At 44.0% G+C, this 18,057-nt stretch overlaps 1 protein-coding gene across 2 annotated transcripts; it reads right to left on the minus strand.

The window, feature by feature from the left end:
- Nucleotides 1-2,007: 2,007 nt before the first annotated feature.
- Nucleotides 2,008-4,042, minus strand: lingo4b (leucine rich repeat and Ig domain containing 4b). 2 transcript variants are annotated; one of them, XM_030103845.1, is made up of 2 exons: nucleotides 3,944-4,042; nucleotides 2,008-3,865 (listed from the first exon to the last, which is right to left on the minus strand). In XM_030103845.1, exon 2 carries the CDS (start codon nucleotides 3,851-3,853, stop codon nucleotides 2,039-2,041), a length of 1,815 nt encoding a protein of 604 aa, XP_029959705.1. In that variant the 5' UTR covers nucleotides 3,854-3,865; nucleotides 3,944-4,042; the 3' UTR covers nucleotides 2,008-2,038. The 2 variants fall into 2 exon arrangements, with proteins under 2 accessions (XP_029959705.1, XP_029959703.1); XM_030103843.1 differs by having other exon boundaries at nucleotides 2,008-3,861; nucleotides 3,944-4,008.
- Between the last annotated feature and the right edge of the window lie 14,015 nt (nucleotides 4,043-18,057).

Below are 18,057 nucleotides of genomic sequence, written 5' to 3' on the forward strand. Positions count from 1 at the left end.
TTTCTGTCCAATGGGAGCAAATAGTTGTATTAAAATAGATAATATGACGAGCCAAGCTGGGCCGGGGGATAGCACTCGCCAGACAGACCTATATAACAGATTGAGACATGCAGAGGTAATCCAAAAGGGTTTAAATCTCTGCTCATACACGTGATTATCTCTTTTTTTTCTCTCCTTTTTTTTTTCTGGGTTATTCTGGGCAACTGCATGAGACGAATGAAATTATTTGCTGTCCAGTGAGTTCAGCCTGCAAGTCTCCAAACTGTACTCAGGTGGATTGTGGGCATTTCATTGGCGTGCATTTCTGTTATTGCTCTCGAGTGCAACGCTGGCTTTTAACCACGGCGCTGCATTGACGGATACGCAGTGAGGGAGACAGTAAATGCCAGTAAATGTCTGAGGAGATTGACTGTAGATCAGCTGGGTTGCGCTCAGCTTTGGAGGGAAAACACACAGCCACAACTGCGCTCCTCTGCACACACAATCCTTCATCCTGACAGGAAGAAAAGGGTTCGAATGTGTGGCTCACTGCCAGTGGTTGCTCCGGTGCCTCACAAAAGGGCAACAAGGCCACTTTTTTGTCTCAATTTAAAAACACACAGTCCTCACAATGGACTTGCAGCTTAGGGATTAAAGTGCTTTGGTTATGCAAGAAAATGTCTCATGCTCTTGCCAATTTTTCTAACAATAGCATCATTTCAGATGAAGATCTGCAGAGAGATTGAGTTGGAAGATGATTAGATTTCCTTTGGGTTTCATCCCCTATGAATTTGATACCCTTCCAGAATAATTTACATGAAATAATACAGCCTTTACGCACGAGGCAGGTTTGAACGTAGGCATTTAATGACGTAAAATGAAAAAAAAAAAAAAAGTCATTTACAGGATTTGGAGTAACAAATTCCAGTGCTGTGTGTGTGTGTGTGTGTGTGTATCATTTACATCCTCCTTTCATGGCATGATAAATCACTTCTTTGTGCGTAATGCATCTACACAGTTAAGTTTACACACACCAAGAGTGCTGCATTGGAGTGACACTAATCCCTAGAGCTAGATAAAATGATAGAATAAATAGAGCGTGACGCCCTTGACCTAAATATTTACAAGATAACAAAGATCAGGTGAGCATTCTCTCTGTCAATGGTGAGAATGTTACTGAGGCACATATTCGTCAGTGTATTGTGTGGCTATGAAATAAAAAAAAAAACTGGCTTCTCAAATATAAAAACAAAACAAGAAATTGTCACTTTCATCTGATGGTAAATTGAGATGTAGCAAAAAGACAGGAAAAAGCTTGTCGTAAGAAGTGGGAAAGGTTACATTCCTATATACATTATTGTTCATCATCAGTCTTTTTACCCTGCAACATGGTTTTGTTTGAGTAATACCATGAATACAAAAAACATTTTCATGGCAGGAACCTTGAAAACATTCTCCAATGCTCTGAGTTGTCCAAAATGTACCTCAAAGTTGATTTGGCTCATCTATTCCGATGTTTATTGCATGTCAAGTCTTACAGCTGATGCTGTCTTTGACCTGATCAACTTAGATGGAAACCCAGGCGTTAAAACGGGCGAATGATAAGCTTGCTCGTATCGGTAAGTAAAGACAACAGTGAGCACGTTAGTGACACGTGGATGAATAAACAAGCACCAAGTATGTTCTGAAAATGTGTCAAACTGCCTCGGAGTGCTACAACACAAATGTGTTATGCAATTACATGCTACATATAAAAGAACCCTGTTAGGTAAGTGTCTGCCTATTTAAAGTAGAGAAACGTCGGACATGAATGCACAGCGATCATGAGACAGCTTCTGCCTACAATCTGTTAACATCGTGAGATATTCATTATTTAGATAACACAGCCAAGTGCTTGCTGAGATGTAACTTTTGGCTCTAAAATTAGAAGGTGGCTGGCACAAGCACGATAAACTGACTGATCTGCCGTCTGAACCGTCCTTCAAATCCTCCGGCGTCTCGATGTGAGTCCGCAGTGCAGAGGTCGACACAACCGGCCGCTTTCACCTTTTCACAAGCTTTAAATGAGCTTCATGGTAAATCTGCCGCCGTCACCTCCGTCCCCTCCCCCTCCGCCCATGGAAGACCTTGGAACAAAGTCAATAGTTGCGGTGTGCTTGATCTGACCTTTGCTCTGGCTCCAGAAAAACATGAAGACAAAGCAGATGGCCACCGAGCTGAGGAACGACAGGAAGCCCATGGTCGTGGCGATGATGAGGGTCTTTGCATCGAACGGGTACGGTTTGGCCATCTGAGCTGAGGAGTTGGCGGACTGGGTGTTCGAAGGCTCTACCCAGCCTTCTTCCGTGAAGAGGGGGACGGTTCGGTTACGTGGGAGCCCCTTCACATACAGGCCAACAGTCAGGCTGTCGTTGCCCGCCGCGTTTCCCGCCATGCACTGGTACGCGCCGCTGTCCTGAACTTGGGCAAAACGCACTTCGAGAGTGCCGTTCTGTAAAACTCTGATTCTGCCAGTAGAGGAAACCACGTTCTTATGGGACGATATCCAGGTGATGGATGGTACTGGATCCCCATCCGCCTTGCAGGAAAAGATGACGGTAGTGCCCTCCTCCACTCTGGCCTCCTGCGGCCGGCGGTCCATGATGCGAGCTGGGCGGCAGGTGAACAGCCTCGGGAGCTCCTTCTCAGAGAAGTCTCTGAATTCCCGCTGCCTCACGGTGTCCGGAGAGGAGCACGTCGGCTGTCGTCCATCGAAGTTCAAGCGCAGTCTGCGGCGGACCACCCAGAGAAGCCGGCAGTCGCACGCGAGGGGATTCCCGTCCAAACGCAACACCTGAAGGTTTCCCACAGAGTGAAAGGCGCTCTCCTCTAAGGTCGTGAGCTGATTAGAGGTCACGTTGAGCATTCGAAAGTAGGCCAGTCCCCGAAAGGCTCCCGGTTCTATTCGGAGCAGGGACCCACCTGCCAGGTGGAGCTCCTGCAGTCTCAGGAGGTCCCCGAGCAGGTTGCCTTGGATAACAGTGATGGGGTTGTAGGACAGGTCCAGGAAGCGCAGATACACCAGGTGACGGAGTGCTGAGTAAGGAACCACGCTGAGGTTGCAGCTGCTGATCACAAGCGAGGTCAAATTCAGACCGATCAGGCTGTTGCCGGCAATGGTGTCCAGCGCCGGCCAGTTTGCAATGACGAGGCTGCGCAGGCGGTGGAGCCGTCGGAAAGCGTTGTTGGGCAAAGCGGAAATGGTGAGGCGGAGCATACGCAGGCGTGAGAGGCTCTGCAGCTGAGACAATGCCTCGGTGGGAATGGAGGTCAGGTTGCTGCGGTCTAAATTCAGCTCCTGGAGATTCTGCAGACCGAAAAAAGCCCTCTGGGAGATGAAGACCAGATCATTCTCTCCAGCTTCTAGAGTTTGTAGGCTCACCATTTCTTTAAAGGTGTAGTCCAGGAAAACCAAGATCTCGTTCTGGCTCAGATCCAGAAAGCGCAGACTGGACAGGCCGGTAAACACCCCTACCGGGATGATCTTGAGACGATTATTCTTAATCCGAAGCGTCCTGAGACTTTGTAGGCCCTGGAAAGCCTCCACCTCAATCATAGAGATGGCGTTGTCGCTGAGGTCCAACTCTTGAAGTTGCGACAGGCCAGAGAACTGGCGCCGTCCCACAGTCTTAATCTTATTGTAGGATAAATCCAACCGCTTGGCATCACTGGAAAAGCCCTCTGGCACCGAGTTCAAGTGTTTGCCAGAGCAGATCACTTCTTTGGCCTCAGATCGGCACACACACCGTGGAGGACAGCCTCCTGCAGAGACACCCAGTCCAAACTGGAGCAGGACGCTCCACGCCCCCCATCGGACCACCGACTCCACGAACATCTTACCCCCTGCCTGAAAAGACATGAAAGCAATTAGATCACGAGCATTTGCAGATGTTTGAAAGCACAGAGTAGTTTCTTTGATTCGTACCGTTTCAGCCTCGTAGAGCAGATTCTCATAACCAGAAGCAGTCAAGTTGGAGTTAAACTTGGCTTAAATCCCCTGCAGAGATGTGATTTTGTCAATGACATGTGTCCTGAAACAGAAAGGAAAAACAGGATGGAAAAAGATGAAACAATGACTGGAAGTGGACAGTTAAATAATTCAACATCCAAGACACTGAAATTTCCCTTTGGTTTTCAAGCTGTCGCCACTCTGTATTATTACTTTTGAAGGGTTTTTTTTCTGGAATTAAAAACAGTTAAACTATCCATCTCATGAGGTGCTTCGGCTAATGGAAATGAGGACAAGCCAGATGGATTAAAAAGCAGCATAAATCCAATTTTCTCGGCAAGTTGTCCTGCCCCGAGTGTTAAATGATTCATTTTGCAGCTGCTGGGTACAAGCAGAGAAGGGACAGATATGGACTCCAAATGAGAGAAAGACAAAACATTATCCACTCTTTATCAGAGGTATGGTCATAATTGAGACCTAAAGATCTTTCCAATGAATAGTTCCAACTTAAAAACATTTATTAGATTTATTGGAAATGAAGTGTTCCCTAATCAAAAGTCTGAGATTGGACTTTCTGATCCTTACTTGATGGTGTGACTGTTAACTTTTGCATATTGGGCTGCTGGTGCACACAGTGTCATGAAGCACTTCAGGCTTGTTTATGTCGCTAAACTACTCTCAGGTGTGAATGGGAGCTTGTGCAGGATTATTGGACTCAATACAGAGTGCAAAACGCTTTCACTTTTAGCCTGGATCGATTCCAACATCCTGAGACCCATGAGTTGGATGAAATAGAATTGAAATTGAATGGATGAAGACATTTTTTAACATGGTGCCCTTTGAAATTCTCTTTATTCTGGATTATACACTGAAAGAACTTCTCTTAAAGCTGTTGCATTATGCACATTTTTACAGACTCACCCTGACACCATGGCTTTGAGGCTAATGCTAGTTCTGTCTGCTACACTTAGGAACTTTGGTCCAAAATCACTGTTTTCATTGAAATTTTTACAATTACAAAGTTTTGCAGGCCACATTGGAGCATGTTGTAGGCCGGTTTTGGCCCAGGGACCTTATGTTTGACACCCCTGACCTAAAGTTTGGAAATATATATTTAAAAAATGAGTGAAGATTAGGCCCGGTGGGATAAAGTCCTCCTGGTCCTGAGTCAGGTATCGGGACTATGGCTCACTAAAAGGAGTAAAACTCAACAACTGTCGGAAAATAAACACACTGAAGGTAGTTTTGTTCATAATAAACCAGGATGTACAAATGATGAAGAGAATCAATCAAAATACCCAACTATCTACAAGATCTGATCTATGTCTATATTCCCTGTGTAATGCATTTCTCTTTTGAAATGTAGATTTTTCTGGGTATTTATTGTTGTACATGCTGTCTCCATGGTAATTATGATATGATACTTCTCATTTGGTGTTATTTATTTTCAATAAAAATGTCCAGAATGCAACATGCAGAGTCACAGTCACAGTAAAACTTATGAATTACATCAAATAAAGTGCCAGTTATATTTCACATTGCTGTTTCAATACTGTAATAATCCAAACATCAAGTTTCCACAATCAGCTGTCTTAAGCAGGAAAATGGGCACAAATCTTAAATGAGTGGCGTCTTTATGTTGATTAAAACATGCATTTCAGAGTAGACCAAAATCTCACTGAGGAAATAATAAAAGAACCAGTAAAGTGTTGAGAAAAAAAAAAAAGGTGTCCAAAATCAGCACAGTGATATATTACACAACGACATTACCCCGCCTGTGTCGGTCCCTGCCAGGTTTAATTAAAAAGATTGTTTGAAAAGAATAAATAATGCATTCTACAGTTGTCACAACTTGTGCAAAGAAAAAGCAACGAACCTAAAAGAAATAATTCCCGAAGTGACGCCTCGTCCTGCAGCAGCACCAAAAAAACAGCCACCCAAAAACCAAAGAATTACAGTCCGAGTCCGTCTGAGTGGAACCTGCAGCAGCTGCAGCGTCTGGCTCTGCCTGCAGACAGTTTCCAGACGCCGCGGACTCGACCTCGATGCAGCCAACACTCCCGGAGCTGAGCAGCCTTTGTCTCATCGCTGCTCTTCATGCAGGCGGCTCTTATACTGAGCGCGCTGACTCACAACCCAACACTTGTGCTGCTCGACTCTCTCAGACCGATATATCACAGCGCAGACACCGAGCACTTTTATGATGTGTTGGACTTGAGCCAGTTATTGAGCAACGTTTGGAAAAATTACAAGGTTAAGCTTTGATTCATATGCTTAATTTTGAAATCGTTTCTGTTTAGTTTTCTATATTTTAAGATGTCGTACTTTTGGGACTGATTCTTTTACATTTTGTTAATTTTCTTTTTGTCAAAGCTGTTGACATGAGCCCAGTGAGTCCTCGTTTACACAACCATTTTCAAGTGAATGCAAAAAACTTTCGAGGTGTTTTCGTGTCTAATTTTTGAAAATCTTGGCTCCTAAGGTGGAGCTTCATGAAAACACAGTGACTACATCTAGATGGGAATGAGGGGAAAACACAACGTTCTGATAACGCTCTGACTCCCGTCCAATAGATCCAACAATTGTCCCACATCCCGTTCATCGTGTATGTAAACTTTGCTAAAATGTCTAAACCAGGAACCAAAACAAGGACAGATTCAACAACTGTACAGCTATTTCTCGTCTCAAATGGCTTCACAAATACTTGTTGCGGAACTGTTTTAGGTATAAAGGGCTGATCTCACTGGCAGTAGATGTCGAAGCGACTTGGGAGACCAAAAAATGTCTCTCCCCGAGGCGTCAAGTGGGTCAAGCCCAACGTCTCCTCAGTCTCTGACCTGCTGGAGACTGGAAAAACTCCAACGTGTTTGAATTTCCTACAACTGTCCCGAGACCCGGCTCGTCTCCAGGACACGTCTTGGAGACTCGAGTCACCATGTAGCCTCCAGGCCGGAGAGATTGGTCCTTTAAAGAGAAAGTTTGTGACCGAGCCGCCATCTTGGTGCGGCTGCAGCTGACAGGTCTTGTCAATCAGACACGGTTGTCCAATCAGGTGCAGGCAGTGATAACACCAAGTGGGCGATTTTCACGTATAGGAAAAAAAAAACGCCCCTATGGAAATGCAACATCAGTCTCCCTTTGTGTTTCCATGGTAACGGCCTCATTTTCAAAACGTTGCCTTGTAAATGTGAGACTTTATTGAAACTAAGAAGCACAAAATGATACATCTTCACTTGAAACGTGGTGTAAACGGGCATACAACTGCAACGAGGGGTTTCAATTAGCATGATCCAGAGTTCAGCCTTATTATTTTGCTTTAAAATACCATAATAAATGTTACGATACACTGTGGTTTTGAGCGATATCTACATATCGAGATCCTGTTCCTGCAATTTCAGACACATCTCCCTGTTTAGAAAAGTGTTAAAATGCCAACAAATAGCCTCGTAAACAGCGAATGCTGCCTGTTTGAATCCCCTGCGAGCCTCCTTCCTCCGGTCCGGGGGTGTGGCTGTCGCTGACATGTGTCCCCCAAATACAAAGCTAAGCTGTGAGAGATGGAGGCCGGCAGGTGTGCGATATCTCAGGCTGGCAGTTGCTGAGCCTCCTGCAGCCAATCAAAGATCAGCATCGGCCGTCCGATGCTGATCTCTGCACACATCGTAAAAAGCCCCAGTCCAGCCGAGGGTCACGGCCCCGGAGTCACACTCACGGGCCGACCCTATCCATCAAATTTGAAAGCCGGGAAATAAATGCATTTGCAATTTCGCTGTGTATTTGTCACCCTGCATGGAGCGGAGTCACATTACGGTGTTAATTACACTAAGTATTTTCTATTACGCGGAGCCACTTGTTGCTTCTATTAATGATGCAGCGTCGAGTTAGAGCAGACGCTCGCTCAAAGAGCTGTTACTGCTGTCGTCTAAGACTTTGACACACAAGAGGAGCTGAAAACACATCAAGCTGCCTTAGACCCGCAGATCTGCCAAAGTTCGTTTAAAGATAAATGTTTTTCGAAATTCTTATTTTCCTGAACACCGTTGTTGTTTGTGTGATTTTGCAGTTTTCACAATGATTCAAAATATTATGAGCAAAAAACTGTGGAAAAGGATTTGGAATTTATTCAAAAATATATGAAATAACTTTTTGTTAAAATAATTGTTCTTGCATTGACAATTGGCATGTGATGTATTATTTAAAGGTTTTCAAGAATTTCTTGAAAAAGATGTTAAGTATGTTAAGTATGTTACGTATGTGAAGAAATACTCAATAATATCAATTATGTTACTATACAAAAGTATTTCTATATTAATGTTTGTTAATCCTTGAAATGAATGCATGGTTTAACATTAATTTTTATGTTTCTCAGAAAGCACAAAGCAGTTTTTTACTCTCTTGAGTCAGATATCATGACAATACTTGTATTATATTACACAGTCTGTAATATAGCTTGTTTTTTCATGACTGTTTTCATTTGATTTAATAATGGTCTTCCATAATAATTGGGAATGCATCAACACTTCTTTTCTAAGGTACGAGTATAAGTATGGTTACTACTCTTTAAATGCATTTTGATGGCGAGGACCAATATGAGTACTTATTAAACGCCATTAAATCTAATTCAAAATCCTTCAAACCGCCTCCACCCAGCCTTGAAGGCTCCAGTTTATTGCTGCTGTGCACAGGTCAGTGTTTACGCCACTCTGGCTCGCTTTGATCATGTGTAACATCACTGGAGTGTAACGTCACTGGAGTGTAACGTCACTGGAGTGTAACATCACTGGAGTGTAACGTCACTGGAGTGTAACGTCACTGGAGTGTAACGTCCCTGGAGTGTAACATCACTGGAGTGTAACGTCACTGGAGTGTAACATCACTGGTGTGTGAGCCCTGAAACATTTTAACATCGAGCTCGACTCGGCGTTACATGTTGAGCAGCGAAGCTGTGAGCGACATCGGACTGACCCTCCTGGTCCAAATGTCTCCTGTGATCGGGTTGCTGCTGCTGGATGAACTTTCTTTCTCCTCTTCTTGATATTTTGGCAGAAAACAATTTGCAGTCTGTCTTATGTTTATTCTCATCATTGCCAAAGAATCTCCAAACTGCAGACGTCGCTGGTCCTCTTTAGTTAACCTGTGAGCAACTTTGTTGACACATGACTTCACATAACTTCTGCTGGGTTGTATCAGGAAGCTCACACCAGTCGGAGTACTCTACATATCGGACCCCATACCTGATAACGGTAATCGGTTTCATAGCATTTCCGCTCTGACACGTGACATTATTTGTTATGTTCACTGGAGGTAATGCTAATTTGGGCATTTCGCCATGTATTATGAAACATTTATTGGAACATTTCTGCTTTCAGCAGTAATCAAACTCTGCCTCCTGCTTCTTCTGTTGTATCATTTCAGTTGGATCCAGTTTCGTAATATTGCTGTTTGATCATCCCATCTAGTTGTTTATTGGATTTTCTTGCTTTGGACAAAGTTGGTTTCAGATATTGCGGACCCCGACTGACAAACACGATGCTGCTGTTTGGAGTCGCTGCACGAAGTCAAAATGAAGCCAAACGGGGGTCAAACTCTTACCTAATAAACACTCACGGAGGAAACAATACCGCGGCTCGTCTCCGGACGAGCAGAGTCCTGCTGTCGCACGTCGGTTCGAGATGATTGAACATCCCAGACCGTGCTGGACTCGCCCTCTCGGCTCTGTCATCAGACAAAACCCCATCAAGCCTCTCAGCTCGGCCTCCCACATCAATCTGTGGCCAGTTGCCACTCCGTGTTAAAATTAGGGCTTTCTTCACGGCTGCAGATTTAGTCATGGCTTGGCTCTGAAAACGCTTCATGCCTCCCCAGTGGATATGACCATCATGGGCTGCTGGGGAAATTAAAAAAGCAGTCGTGACTTGAATTAATTGGGCATCCGGTCAGCAGTGTTTGTTTTTGCTGTTTTTACATCTGAGTTCAGGAACTCAGATCAACATTTCTGCTGCTCATCGTATTCAGCAAACTGCTAACATGATCATTTCTACCCAGATTCGCAGTCAACAGAGCGCTACAGTGATCCTCCACTTGTATCATTAGCTCGCTGTAACACCGCCCCAAGCGAGGAAGAGGAAAAGACTCTCAATTAAGTCTTCCTCTTGCCTGCGTTTGGGCTTCATTAGCTGAAAGAAGGAACTCTCTCTCTCCATCTTAAAGTTTCACCTTTTTCTGCCATTCCTCATCGCTCAGCCACTCGCTTGTTATTCAGAGCCGAAATGCAAAAAAAACTGTGACAGACTGCAATTACTGAGACGGAGGGTTTTTGGTTGAAGTTCCTCTGCAGCAGGTCCATGAATCACCAGCATGACCTTTCAACGGGCGAAGTTTGGACGCCCGGAGCGCGACTTCCCGTGTGAACGCAGCCCGTCTGACGGAGATCTGCACACTCCGAGCCCGGCTGGGTTTTCTGACACTTGTCAAAAAGTCTATTTTTAGCCCGTCACAGTGAGAAAGACAAGAGAGCCTGGCTCAAATCCCCAATTAAAGCGGCTGGAACAGAACAACAGTGCCGGGATCACAGAGCGTGAGCTTGTGTTTTTTGCGCTGTGTGAAATGCTTTAAGTGTGTGTGACTGCGGTGGTGGTGGATCTGTGTCTGGGTGGGTGGGTGGGTGGGTGGGGGGGGGTTATGCTTCTGGCACCTGCTGCAGTGTGGCCGCCTCTGAGACCTCCAGCATGCAAACAGCAAATATTAAAAGGGCTCGCTTGCCAGTACAGCTGTCGGGGGCGTAGCAGGAACAAAAGTGTCCCTTTCCTTCTCTTTTGGGGCTTTTAGGGTGAAGAGCTTGCAAAAGAAGAAACTGTCATCTATGCTAAATAAACAAAATGACTTTAAAGAGAAAGCAAAACACTAAAAACATCAATCAACAGTGAAAATACAGGAAAAATGTACCAGCAGTTCCTTTAATACGCAGCAGGTCACCAGCACAAACTCAGAGCACAAAACAAAGCAGTTGAAGAGGATATTCAACATCTCAAAGGCTAATATTTGGGACAACTTTTATCAAAACGCCACAAGATGATTTCATAATTTAAGAATTTCTTACAATTAAGCAATTAAGCAATTCACAGTAAACCACAAACATCCATCCATCCATGGATGGACAAATTATGTTTGTGCAATCTTAACTGGTTGCAGATTGTTGTTTGAGAGGAGATAAACTGTTTTGGAGATTAAACCCTTTGATTAGTTGCATTTTAGGTGTTAGATGCTCAGAGCCTCTGAAAATGCAACTTTCTGGAAACTCTCTGCCTCCATGGAAATGGGAGAAAACACCATTTTTCTCAACATCGTGTTCTGTATTTCTGCCGTTTGGACATCGTTTTCAAGACATTAATAACTTTTCTGAAACAAAAATGCATAAATTATGCTCTAAATATTGTGTAAAACTGGACCTAAGTTTAGGGAAAGACCCTGACTTGAATCCTGACCTTTACCCCCAATATGATGAAAGTCTAATGTATATCCGTCCGTCCATCCATCCACCTCCTCTTATTGTAACTTGCTCCTTTTATAATCACAAAGCCACCAGACGTTTCAAGCAGCAATTATATCAGCCTTGTTTTGTTCTGAGAGTTAAATACAAAGGGAGAAAAATATGACCAGCCAGCAAGTCAGAAAACTGTGTGTCTGTGGCGGAACGTCCAGATCCAGCGAACAGTGAGAAGCCAGGCTCAACAGAAACACGAACGTTATCATCCATGCATCTTCCCGACTCACTCCATCCAAGTTAGTGTCACGTGTTGGAGCCCATCCCAGCTGAGGCTGGCATCCATCAGTCCAATAGGAGCTAATTCAGAGAGATGATCTCCCTTAAAAACACTTCTGGGCAATTTGGTCACCAATCAACCCTGAAATGTTTTTAGAGCATGGGGGCAGTGGGGGACGCAGGCGTGCACAGAGCAACATGCAAACTCGGTGCTTAAAGGTCCAGAAACAGAAGCAGACCTGGAACCGTTCACTGACAATAAACTCAGCTGAAGCAACGCAACCAAATAATGGAGATCTGGAAGGATTTGGGGAACATTTACCAGGCGACTTAAGGTACCAATGAATGGCATCGACCTCAAATTCTCTGTTCGATGGTGAAGCACAGACGATCACACCGAACAAATCTCTCTCTCGGACCTCAGACCCTGTTTACATGACAATTCAAGTCAAAACGCACTGCTTTTCATTGAGTCACCTTTAGTGATTGCAGCATGTTGCTCATTTCTTTCCATATATTTTCTTTCTCATGAATGCAGCTGTTGTACCCATTTCAACCAAAAACTCTTCCCAATTTTAATGCTTTCGCTTGAAAATGTTGACATGCAACCCCTTCCCTTTAATAAATAATGAATAAATAAATAATTCCAGCAAAAAAGACCTGGTCTGAAAAATGTAAACATGCTCAGCTGCTGCAGAATGAAGCCTGGTGCATCTTGCTTTAACATCCTGGAGAGAGGAGGCCTGGTCATGTATGGAGACGAGATGGTTTAATCTGTGCTGGTGCTGAAGCTGCGGGGGGGGTGGAGGGTCAGGGACGCAGTGATGAAGGACACGCAGGCAGCTGGTGTGAGGAAGTATGATACGAGTCAAAGAGGGAGATGGAAGATGATCCCTGAGGGGGAAACCCCGAACCGGAAAACGCTGAAAGAAGGAAAAGAACGATCAATCGTGAAAAGGAGGGCGAACGACACCACTGCTTTACTACAACAACCCTGAGATCAGAACGGAGATGTCAGTGATGCTGCAAAGAAAACTATCCTCAAAGTCATGCTGTTAGACTGAGTTTGTAAAAACATGCATAATGCAGCATATGAGACATTTTTCCACATTGTACTGTAGTTTACAGCAGAAAGTTTCATTAGAATTGGTTTTATATTGAGATCGGAGTAATATTATGTCTTAATTCTTCAGTTTGCTAAAAATATCAACATTTTCATTACATATACTCTCCACCACGACGACGGAAAACTTTACAGTTTTGAATTTTAAAGATATTCTAAGGAACTGAAATGAGTGACGCCCCTGATATAGACGCTCCAATAAGCTATTGATCCCACCAGCTCCACCGCTATGCTGGGCTTTGTGTATGTTCTAGTAATGATGAATGAAAACATGTAATAATGAGATGCCTGCCAGACTGAGACCATCATTACGTTTTTAAATTAGCAAATTCCAGCTTCTAAGTAGGGCAGGTGGAAATTGGACGTATGCCGTCTCCTAATCCGTCGTGTGGCGGTAGAATGTAATCTTCCCATAATTCATGTCAAACATTATGTCATCTTTTCTTTTCCTGTCTCTCATTTTGCAGAAACTGCGGAGGTCAAGCAAATCATTATTTTAATTTGATCACTTTAGAGACAGACTGTGAGGGAAATGAAGACTCGGGAATGGTAGTGTGTGTGTGTGTGTGTGTGTGTGTGTGTGTGTGTGTGTGTGTGTGTGTGTGTGTGTGTTGCGTATTATAAATTGGCATGTGAAAGAGAGATAAACAGGACTGTGCATCAGTGTGGCTGCGAGCTCGTGCCTGAGACAAATGGGATTATATTAATAGTTTCCCTCTGTGCTCACACATGAAAATAGATTCATTTCATCTGGCTGCTCTGGTTTGTGCCGGTTTTTGACAAACCTGATGACACCAGATCCCTGGTGACACCAGATCCCTGGTGACGGTGAGGACAGTCAGACGGACCTGGGAGTGTTTGAAAAAAAGTGAAAACTATACTCAGTTCAAAAGTATTTTTCCATATAACTCAAACATGAGGCCGACTTAAATCACAATTTCTAATCCATTAATCGCATCAGATTATTCCTGTGTGGGAACAATAGATCTTTGCATTAATCTCATAGCATTGAAAAGCCTGCTTATGTCCATCTGAACTGTATTCAGCTCAGTAGATCAGTTTGATCAAGAAACAAACTCCTTTATTAGAGTTTCTGTTTGGATTTCTGCAAATTTTTTTTAGTGTCTCCAACAGGTCGAGTCAGATGTAGAACTCTCATGTTAAGCCGACTGATGTGCAACAGAAAAAGAGCAGAAAGATTATATTCCTGCGTAAGATGCACAGATTATGTGAGTGAAAAAAAAAAAAAACCCAGACATAAACAGAGAGACACATGTTAAGTCTGTGGTCCGTTTGAGTGTTTCCACCGGTGTGACGGTGCTGGAAGTGGGTCGCAGCCCCACATCCAGCGGCATCAGGTCCTGATGCAGGCCGGGAGACGCGCTCTGCTGTAATTCCTCACTCCGACAAGCGGGAGACGGTTAAGACTCGCTGCCACGTCACGCAAAGTGCACCGTCTGCAATATTAATAATAGCGCAAATAAATGAGGGACGGGAATTAGTCTCAGTGCAGCGCCTGTGTGACGCGACAAATTAGGTCGTCTCAGCCGAGAGGAGCGGCGCGCATCAGAGAGGCGAGGAAGAGCGTTCAGAGGCGGTCGGACTGATCGGCGCCAAACCTGAGACGGGTCACGGGTCGTCTACAAAACACCAGAAAACATCAACCCTTTCAGGGATGCCGACTGTCTGCTTCAGCGGCAGAGAACTCTCCTTGAAAGTCGACCAGCTGTTTGATCTGGGGTATTTCAGGCCCGTTTACATGGCAACGATTTTCTGCCCAACACATTAAAATAGATTCGTTTAACTTGGCTGCTCTGGTTTGTACCAGTTTTTATTTAGCACATTTTGACAAACCTGATGACACGAGATCCACTGTGACAGCCAGAGGGAGCCTGGGAATGGTTTTCAATCGAGGAGTGAACAGAACATGTCCGCGGATTTTCTCTGCATGAAGCCAGTTAACATGAAAACGCTGCCGCTCGCTGAACGCGGCAGTTTGAGTTGACTGTCGCCGTAATAACAACCCAACCTGGTCGTCTCTCCGTGTTCACTACATTCTTTTCAAACATTGCTGCCATTTATATTGAAACACACATAACTTTCAAAACGCTAACGTGTAAATGAGAAACTGTTGAAAATGAAATCAAAAATCGTTCTCACTTGTAAAGGCAAGAGAGATTTTAACTGAAGGATTTTAACAGGACACATTCGGAGCATTATGGGTGAATGAGAAAGAATAAGTTCTAGCAAAGTGAAGAAATGCTCGAGTACATACTTTCAGTGTTTAGGCATTGCACTGTAAGAAGTATCTTTGTTGGGTGTTTTCAACTTTCATAGTGTGAAATTTTAAAATCAGAACAGAAAAACATCGAAATGTCATTTCTGTATCATAGAAAGGCACTAAAACAATATCTCAGTGGGCTGAATTAGTACCAGTTATATTCATCAATCGAGGATAAATAATCAGCAGAACTCTCGTCATGGTACTTAAATTACTGGCAGCTTATTCTGTTATTGGCTTTGTCAAAATGGTCAAAAGGATCTTGTTAATCACCGGTATATTATTATCCATCATTACATTTCTAGTTTCTACAGAGATAAAGAAATAAAAAGTCTCTGGACTGAAGAGACTTTTTCAGTAACTTTGTCTTCGAGTCCTGTAACCAAAACTCAGACTTTTCCAAACAAATGTTTCCAAATCACTGTCAGTTTTCTTTTTTTCCCCTGCTGTTTCACAGAAAAGCAATCATCTCCATAATCTCTGGCTCACCACTGTGCAGGTGGAGCGTTCCCTCTTTGGCACACTTACTGGCACTGCCTGCTAATCTGACAGAAAAACTCCGCCGTCCCACCTGCTTTCCAGCCGCACGGCCAGCAGGAGTGGCACAAAAGCCACATTCAGGAATGTGAAGTAGGTGAGAGCTGTCAGAGTCGACGTGTGGGCGGCGTTCGGATCCAGGCTTCCTGTGACGGGCAGCTCGGAGACTCCAATCTGTCTCACAAACCGTCGCAGAGGCCACTTCCAAAACTGGCGCTCATCAGCGAGGCGCGGCTCTAACGGATGCGACGGCGACCTGTTATATAAGTGCTTGTAATTTTCATGTGACACCAAAAGCAACTTCAGGAAACACGACGTCGAAGGCCAGAAGACTCGGCCTGCGTGGAGGCTGCTCCTCCACCTCCGGCGTGTCTGCAGCCACTCAGGAGGACGGAGGACGTCTCCTGTTGTCTTCAATAATACAGGAGTCTGTCACCAGTTACCAGTCCCACCTAAATCGCTGCAGCGCACCGAGCAGCGAGTCTCCTCCTCTGAGAGTCAGCGGAGGTGAAACTCATCCACAGTTTATCTCCTTTCTGTACAGAACAGGATAAATCAACACCAGAGAGATCGGCCCCGTATACATGACCACGTTTCAAATGGAAACAGTTTTTTTGGGTTTTTTGAAAACAACGTCCATCTACATGGAAACAGCAGAAACGCTGAGGACTATGCTGTTAGCATGTTGGGCCACTAGTGGGCGCTGATGGTTGATTTTCCAATGAAACCTCAGATTTTGCACCAGAAGGTTTAATTCAAACTGACTTTATGTTGAGATTGTTGTATTTTTCAGTTGCAGTTGTTTGGTTTTGTGAAAATACAGACATTTTCCTCCCGTATACTCTGAACCACAACAAAGAAAAACTTTGAAGTATAAAGCTGAAGGTCATTATGACTCTATTTTACTGGTTACTCCAATATGTGGCCTCTAAACTAAAATGTGTTCCACACCCCTTCCATCTATGTTTTACTGCATTTCTCTGAACAAAAGGTACTGATTGATTGAAGATGGACCAAAAAAAAAAAAAATCAACAATCTGTGTCAAAGCTAAGTGAAATAATTGATCCCAGCTGTATGGAAAAAGACAAATATTTGAATACCGTTTTAGATTGATCACACACAGACACAAAGCCGGTCCCTGTTCAGAGCAGAGATCTGTCTCCATCTTTCTTCTTTGCATGCTGAAAAGGCTCCCGCCTCAGTGACCTTGGCTAAATGGATGCAGAAAAAGGACTGAAGCAGATGGAATTATGAGTGGACATAATGGCTGCTTTTACATCTGATATTCAAAGTGTCCGCCTGCGTGGAGGCTCTCAGCTGAGTAGCAGTAGACGTTCCCCGCAAGACCAAACTGTCTGGACGGAAGAAAGCAGGAAGAAAAGACGCTTGAGAAATACTAATTCAGAGTTTCCAAACTGGAAAGCATTTCTTCCACTTCACAATGCCTCCACTCAGAGGTGGGGTTGAAAGGACCGTCGGCGGCGGCGGCAGACCCCCGCCGCCCCGACTCTTTTGATGCTGGAGAAATGAGGTTGAACACGGCCTGTCCTTGAAGACGCTCATGAGATTGTTGTACACAAAGAAGAAGCAGTTCAAAGCCCGTTTCATCTCGATCAATCGCAGCCGGAAGCAAGGCGAGAGGTTCTGGACTGATGAACCAACTAATCGGCACAACCCGACCCGACGTGGCGCCCGAGGCCAGATGTCACGTGGCGTCTTCCTCTGTCGGCGGGTTGCAGACACTTAGAGGAAACTGACTCGAATTGTTTTTACCACCGTCTTAAAACAACATAAAACCTCAAGGATACATGTGGTCTCCTCTGCATGCATATTATCCTTTTTACTGAAGTACATTCTAAATTAGACCAAGTTTTGTTGTCATTATAGTGAAATGTAGTGAAACGTAAACTGCACCTTAATCTGGATTAGAAATTATGGAAGACTGATAATAATGTGCACTTTAACACGGATATAAAGTTCAATGAAGGTATATGAAGCCGTGAAAAGAGAAAAGCATCGTGTGTGGCTATTAGAAGCAGAAAAAAATTATTTGGTATTGTCATTTTTTGGTAATATTAATTGGGCATTGTTTTACATTTGGAGCAATTTGAGCTCTTCAATTTTAAGAGTAAATATAGTTCTAATTATTTTCAGTCTAACTATCATGAAGGTTGAATATTTTTTTCAGAGACAGGGTTCTGTGGCCTCTTAGCATTCGATTAAAAAAAAAAAAAACCCTGCAAGTACAGGGAGAACATGCAACCTCCACACATAAAGGCCTCCAGCTGACCGTGAAGGCTCTTGGCCCTGGTCCATGTAGAGATAATCACAACACCTCTGTGTGACCGTGCTAACCTTTCTGAGCAGTTATTCATCGGTATTGTAA

This window comes from Salarias fasciatus, chromosome 11 (genome assembly GCF_902148845.1).
Source record: "Salarias fasciatus chromosome 11, fSalaFa1.1, whole genome shotgun sequence".
Lineage (NCBI taxonomy): Eukaryota > Metazoa > Chordata > Actinopteri > Blenniiformes > Blenniidae > Salarias > Salarias fasciatus.